Here is a 7,476-nt window from a genome sequence, read left to right on the forward strand (position 1 = left end):
CCCAGGGTACCAGAGTCGGCGCGAAGCCACCGGGGAAATGGTGCTTAGTTTTTCCTCTGGACAGGTCTCTGCACCTCACCTTCCTCCCTGCATCTGCCTCAGCCTGGAATCCGGCTTGCTGTCTTACTTTTCTATGTTCTCAAGGCCAGCTCTTGTTGGTCTGTTAGCTTTTTATCCTAATGGATAACAAGTGAGGCAACAGAGGCCTTTGGTCTCAGGGTCTTGGGGTGCTTACGTGTTCCCGGGGCTCAGGATCATCCAGGTCGCTTCGCTTCTCGCTTGGATACCCACTGTCCCCACTATTCTCAGAGTCCTGCAGAGAGAAGACCATCTTAGGGCTCTACTGGCATTCCAGTACCTGGTGGCAAGGTCACAGGGACATCCTAGTCACCCGCTTCCCCTCCTTTGTTTCGTTACCTCATTTAACAGTCTTCCTCCTGCTGGTCAGGAGTCCAGAGAGCAGTGATGAAGACCTTAGGCCCTGGAACCTGACTCTTGGACAGAAGCCCTAGATCGCTACACAGCGGCCAAGCTCGGGGCAGCTGCTCCACTTCCCTGAGCTCCAGCCTCCTTGGCTGTGGGGATTCGTGCTAGTGCCTTCATTGAAGAGCTGTTAGAGTTTGGTACAAAATGCACCTCCAAAGGTCCCTGGCTAGTTGAGAGGTAAATGGATCCTGAGAGCGCTAACCTCATCAATGAGTCCACAGCTGAATGGGGTGTTACTATGTGGGGCCTGGTTGGAGGAAGCACTACTGAAGCAGGCCTTCAAGCGCCTTTCATCCCCAGGTCCTGTGGCCTCTTTGCTGCCTGTCTCCCACCCCTGTTTCCTGACCGCCATGAAGTTAGCAACTGGGCTCTGTCTCATCACACAGCATAAAAGAAGCCAAGCAACACGGGGCTGAAACCTAGGAAACGGTGAGTGAAATCAGTCTTTCTTCATTTACTTAGTCTCTGTTCTCGTTTTGAGACAAGGGCTCATATAGCCCAGGCTGGCCTCAAACTTACTATGTCGACAAGGATGACCTTGAACTTACTATGTCGACAAGGATGACCTTGAACTTGTGAGCCTCTGGCCTCCACAAGTGCTAGGATGGCAGATGTTCACCAACATACCCAGTTTCTGTGCTACTGGGGATTGAACTCAGGGCTTCAAGCATGCTAGGACGGCACTCTCTCTACCAACTGAGACCATCCCCAGCACCCATCTAATTCTAGATTAAAATCTATTTGTAAAGGAAATAAGAAAAATCTATCTCATTCATTCTGGAGTTAAGTAACTAATCAAAGGCCGGAGAGATAGCTCAGCGGTTAAGAGCACTGAGTGCTCTTCCAGAGGTCCTGAGTTCAATTCCCAGCACCCACGTGGTGGCTCACAACTGTCTGTCACAGGATCTGATGCCCTCTTCTGGTGTCTGGAGACAGCAACAGTGTACTTATATACATAAAATAAATAAATCTTAAAAAAGGAAGAGAAGAAATCAAAGCTCTTTAAAATACTATCTAATCAAGGTAATGATTCCAAACAGATGGCAGCCAGGCAGCCTCCCTCCTCCCCACTCACCCGGTGATTGTCCATGCGGTCATGGTCTCTAGGGCCCATGTTATCGAGGTCACCAAACACTGGCCAATCTGAGCAGGGACAAGCAAAGGTGATGTAGGGCGTGACACAGAGCTGCACAGGACCTGCCTTTAGCACCTGCACCAAACTTCAATATGTAGCCCAACTCTTGGTAATCCTCCTGTCTCAGCTGACCAAGTGCTGGGGTTACAAGTATGCACCACTAAGCCCAGCATTTTACTTTTGCTTTTTAAAGAGAAGCACAACATGGGAAAAGGATTGTGGCACCAGTGAAGAACTACAGTTCTTTCTCAAACCTTTCTACGTCTGCCCCTTGATAGTCACTGCGCCTCTGCGCATGCACAGCTGTACATATAACGTGCTGACCAGCACATCAACTCTGAAGACAGTGCAGAGGAGAAGCCACCTGTCTATGTGGGGCCCAATGTGTGGGCAGCACATGGCTGTCAAGCCAACTTTTTCCTGGTTGTCACCATTTTCTGTCTCCTGTTCTAAGCAAGCTGCAGCCTACATGTCTGGCTGACCTATTGTTATTGTTCTTGTTACTGTTTGTTTTTTTGTCAGGATCTCACTATGCAGCTCTGGTTGTTGTGGAATTCACTATGTAAACCAAGCTGGTCTTGAACTCACAGAGATCCACCTGCCTCAGTCTCCCAAGTACTGGAATAAATCCATGGCCACCACACGCAGCAGGCTGACCAGTTTTATTAAGTCTGCAGGCTGGAGAGAACTCAATGGTATAGAACAAGCCAAAACAAGAATGAGGCCTGTGTTCAATCCCCAGCATGCACTTGCACGCACACAATTCATAGAAATGGCTTTACATTTCTAAATAGTTTTTAAAAAACGTTTAGATGTTCAAAGAATGCCTCTCTCCAGTGGGCCATCTTGCCAGCCTCAGTGTTGCACTTTGAGCTTGTGGATATAATGTTAACAGATTTCCTAATGCAGAACAATTCTAAGTCAACCACAATGGGCTAGTAGTCTTTACTTGTTGGTGCTTTATTTTTTATATTTTTAAGCCATCTGGGCTCAACTGTTTCATTTCTTAGCATGTACTACCTTGTGCCTGCCCGCTATGATCATAATATCCCAGGGACCAAACCATGACTTACGGAGGTGGTCCAACTTCTGGCTGTGTGGTGTGGCTGAAGATGGGGAGGAAGGCAGAGAGTCAAAGGTCACATCACTCATGTTCTCATCCCCAGAGTTCTCTGACAGGCGAAGGAGCAAGGGGGGCCGGCTGCCAGAGAGTGTCCTTATGCGGGGACTCCCACACTTCTCCTCTGTCCCCCTCAAGATGGTCTTGGCTGATTGCTGGGGACATTAATGGAGAATTCTCGTCACGCAAGCATGCTATAGGGGACGGAGGGCCCTAGAAACCCTGAAGCCTTTTTATCCTTGGCTTTTATACATGCGTAATAGGGAATCTTAAAAATAAATCAGGATTAAGCCTATGGTACCCAAGAAGGGGCAAATGGATAGATCTCAAAGGGGCTACCACTCTGTGTTTCCTAAAGCACTGGCTGTGCTCTATAGACTTGAGCAGGAAGTATACCCCTAAGTATACCCAGAGGCCAAAACTGGGTTTTGCTAGTTGCCTCCTAAATTGGTTCTTGTAAGAAGAGTAAGCTAGGTGGTCCCACAGTACACACTGAGCAGGCCCAGAAGGCCAGGTCTAGTTACTCATTTGTTAACACACACACACACACACACACACACGTTCACAGGTACCCGAGTACACGTGTGCACAGGTGCACATGTGCAAGTATACGCAAGTACACACACATGCACGCTCCCTGTAACTTCTGTTTCTGCCTCTTTTCCCCATTCTGGTCATAAACAGGCCACAACCAAGCTAATGCCATCCCACAGCAAGCAGGGTCTGCCTCTTGGTGGCAGGACTGACCGGCCAGTCGAGCAACTTGCCTCTGAGTACTCACCAACAGCTTGGTGCTCTGGTTCACGGCATCCTGCTCCCGTGGGGAGAGGTCAAAGGGCGCAAGGCCCATGCTCTGGCAAATACGGTTGCAGGCATGAGAGTAGAAGAAGAGAGCCATTCCCCGGACACCTGCAGGCAGAACAGGGCACCTTACTTTTGGGCAGTGACAAAGGACAGTGGGGACAGGACAGGTGGTGAAAAAGTGCTGAACAGAAGGGATTGTGGATCAGAGAAGCCAAGTTCCCACACGTGTAATCTTACGGAAGGCCCAGTATGTCTCAGTATGTTCCCTTGGATGTAGAAAGAACTAACTGTTTAGGGGACATGGTCCCCGAGGAAGGACATGGCTGGCTCTCCCAACTTACCAAGGTTACCATCTCCAAAGTCAGTGCCTTTCTCAGTGTGGATCTGTGGGTCAGTATAAAGGTCGCCCACACCCTGGATGTCCACTACAATCAGCTGATGACCAGAACGTTCAAATGTGAAATGGCTGAAGGCCTATGTCCGGGCAGAAAGAGAAAACAGGTGTAAACAGACCAGATGAGGGGCTGGGAAGAAGCTGGCCAGCTGCTATGCCAGAGGCTATAATACTGAGGTCAGCCCTGTTGAGGGTCCTCTCGGAAAGAAGAGTTTTATAGAGTAAAAGCCACAAGAAGGATGTCTGGGTTTGTCGAATCAAACCAACTCTGCAAATACCTCAGGGATTCAGCCTTGGAAGGTGGGGATGCAGTCATCAGAACAAGCTGGCTAGAAAGACTAGGCCTATCAGTGAGCTTGGGTTTGACGGAGAGACCCTGACTCAAAGAATAAGGTGGAAGAATGATTAAGGATGATTCTCAGAATCACATAGGCCCAAACACATGGAAATGGAAAAGGGCAGGGGAGTCTTGTTTAGGAGCTGGGCACACTATTCTTGGTAGGACGGATGCCTAGCATATTGCAGCCCTGAGAGCATGTATGTTCCAATACACATAAGGAGCCTTTGAAAATGTAACGCTCTACCCACAAGGCTCTCCCTCTCTATGGTTGAGCATTCCCAAGGGGTTGGAAGGTGAAAGTGCAGGTAGAGCAAGCCCAGAGCCTCACCTGTGGTGTTAGTCTGATGTTGTCATCACGGACAAAGCCTGAGTTGGAATTATACTTGATGTACTTGCCCTCAATGTAGTGCTCCAGGTGGAAGAGGGGCTGTCCTTGTCTGTCCTTTAGCTCAATGATGCACATCTGCATGATATCTACCTGGTGGAAGAACAGGGAGCAGGGTCAAGTGGAAGGACTGGGCTGGGAACACACACCTCACACAGATCTAGTCTCACCACTCACTAGCTAGCTCTCTTGCAAGAACGGCTAACTGTACCCAGAATCTACCCTTTCCCTTTCCTTTAAGTATGAAGATCACCATCTCCAGATTTTAGCAGGATGCACAGTCAGAATCACAAAGGGAATCACTGAGTAGCTTCTCTTGCAGCTAGGTATGACCATGTGACCACAACTAACCAATGGGAAATGAGCACCAGAAATAAAGGTCACTCAAAATGCATCCCGCCCTGCAAGGGGACTGTTTGAGAGCCATAAGTGGAATTGTGGTCAGTGTGGTCCCAAGAGGTGATAAAGTAACAGGACAGAAGGTACCAGGTCTCTGGGTGACTTCAAGGACACAAGGTATCAGCCCACCCAGAGCCACTTTTAAACAAATTACAAAGAAACCGTTTTTTATCTGTGCAAATACAAATTTATGGATTTGTTTGCCAGCAACTCAGACTGAGCTTAGCACTAATATTGCAAATTTGGGCAAGTAATTATGTGTCACTGTGTATCATTGTTCTTTTCTTCATGTCCTGTGTGCCCCCTCCCCTCCCGCTTCTCCTCCTCCAGTTTTCCAGACAGGGTTTCTCTGTGTAGCCCTGGCTGTCCTGTAACTCACTCTGTAGACCAGGCTGGCTTCAAACTCTGCCTACTTCAGCCTCCTGAGTGCTGGGACTAAAGGCGTGTGCCACCACCACCACCACCACCCAGCTGTGTTTTAGTTTCCTTGTGTGCAGAATCAGGGAAGTCAGACTTGGCACAGAGACTAAATTTATGGTGTCCCAAACTGGTGGTGCTATGGCACCTTTAGGAAGTGACGTTTTACCAAGAGAAGTGGGTCACTGCAGCCCTTGGGGCTTTACAGTCCAGTCCTACTTCCTGTCTGCCTAACTGGCCTCATGTTCCTGATGACAGACCTTTTGTACCAATTCTGAGCAAAAATTAACCCTTCTTACATTGTTCCTTGTAAGACATTTGGTCCCAACAACAAGAGAAGTAGGGTTTTTTCCCTCTGCAATGGGGAATTATAAGAAACACCAACATTTTTTAATTTTTATTTTTTTTTAAATTGATTTATTTTGGTGGTGGGGGATTTCAAGATAAGGTCTCACTATGTATCTCTGGCTGCTTCGTAACTCACTACGTAGACCAGGCTGGCATCAAATGCACAGAGCTCTGCCTGCCTCTGTCTCCCACGTGTGTGTAGAATGTTATACAGTTGCTAATGTGTATTATTATGTGTGGGTTGTAAAGTGGAGTAAAAGAGACCCCTGGCTTCTAATTGATTTATTTTTATTTTATGTGCCTTGGTGTTTTGCCTACATATGTGTCTATTGGAAAGTTGGATCCCTGGAGCTGGAGTTACAGAAGTTGTGAGCTGTCATATGGGTGATGAACCTGTGGTTTCTAACTTATTTATTTTTATTTCTTGTACATTGGTGTTTTGCCTATGTACGTGTCTTTGTGAGGGTGTTGGATCTCTGGAACTCAAGTTACAGACAGTTATGAGCCTCCATGTGGGTGCTGGGGATTGAACCCCTGGGTCCTTTGGAAGAACAGCCAGTACTCTTAACTCTTGAGCTGTCTCTCCACGCCCTGCCCTGTGGCCTCTAATTACTGAGGACTCTGCATGGCTCCTAGGGCTCTCAGTACCACCCATAACACAGAAAGAACCAAGTTTGGCTTCACAAGCAAGAACGCTCTAGGGAGGAGGGTCACCAGACAGGCAAGCAACAGCTGCAGAAGCAACCTGAGCCCAGAGGCGACAGCTGAGACCTTTAGCAAAGACAGCTACAGTTCTGAGAACCCATCTGAGGGGAAGGGCAAACAGTTCCAGGAAGGGTCCTATCTCCAGTATGGCTCACTCCCTACAGGGATGGTGGGGCAGGCCTTGGTAGGTGGCAAAGCACAGCCGAGCGGGCAAACAACACCTGGTCAGATAACCTCATTCGTTTAATTCAGTTTTGTTATTACTCAATTGATACCCAGGCACTAGGGGGCAGAAACAAACGAGACACGAAACCTCAGGGGCATGGGGCTGGGGGCACTAAAATATTAACTAAAGGAATAGGTCCCTTTTAGATCACAGTGCTTCAAAGAAAGGAAAAACAGAAGAACATGGCAAAGGTGGCTGGTTAGAAGGGATCTTATCTACAGTGGGCTGATGGCCTTACTCTGGGGGTGACAGGTGCTGTGTAAGCTGAGGCCTGGCCTGCGAGAAGAAGCTCACCATGCCAAGATTAGAGAAGTGATGCAGGCACAACCAGAACAAAGGTCCTGGGGCAGGAAATAAGCAAAGAAGGAAGAGAAAGGAGGCAGAGCAGAGCATAGCAAACGGCTGAGGTCACAGCCCGAGTGGGGACCGTGGCTTCCTTTGTTATCGTTGTTTGTTTGTTTTTCAGGCAGGGACTCACAGGGTAGCACTGGCTTGGTCCAGAAGTTGCTCTGTAGATCATATTGGCCTTGAACTCACAGAAATCCTCCTGCCTCTACCTCCCGAGTGCTGGTATTAAAGACATGTGCCACTACATCTAGCAGACTGTGGTTTCTACTACTACTACTACTACTACTACTACTACTACTACTACCTTATTCACTTTATATTATATATATGTATATAATGACTGTGGCTTCTTGCATTCACCCCAGGCGT

The 7,476-nt window shown here is 48.1% G+C and overlaps 1 protein-coding gene across 1 annotated transcript in view; it reads right to left on the reverse strand.

Moving 5' to 3' along the window:
- The window catches only part of Eef2k (eukaryotic elongation factor 2 kinase), a 60,563-nt gene that overhangs the window by 11,719 nt on the left and 41,368 nt on the right, over positions 1-7,476 (reverse strand). Inside the window, 6 exon segments of the mRNA XM_032892758.1 lie at positions 236-313; positions 1,562-1,629; positions 2,695-2,896; positions 3,523-3,650; positions 3,887-4,019; positions 4,608-4,757. Coding sequence (XP_032748649.1) covers positions 236-313; positions 1,562-1,629; positions 2,695-2,896; positions 3,523-3,650; positions 3,887-4,019; positions 4,608-4,757 — 759 coding nt within the window.

The sequence above is a fragment of the Rattus rattus genome, chromosome 2, assembly GCF_011064425.1.
Source record: "Rattus rattus isolate New Zealand chromosome 2, Rrattus_CSIRO_v1, whole genome shotgun sequence".
Lineage (NCBI taxonomy): Eukaryota > Metazoa > Chordata > Mammalia > Rodentia > Muridae > Rattus > Rattus rattus.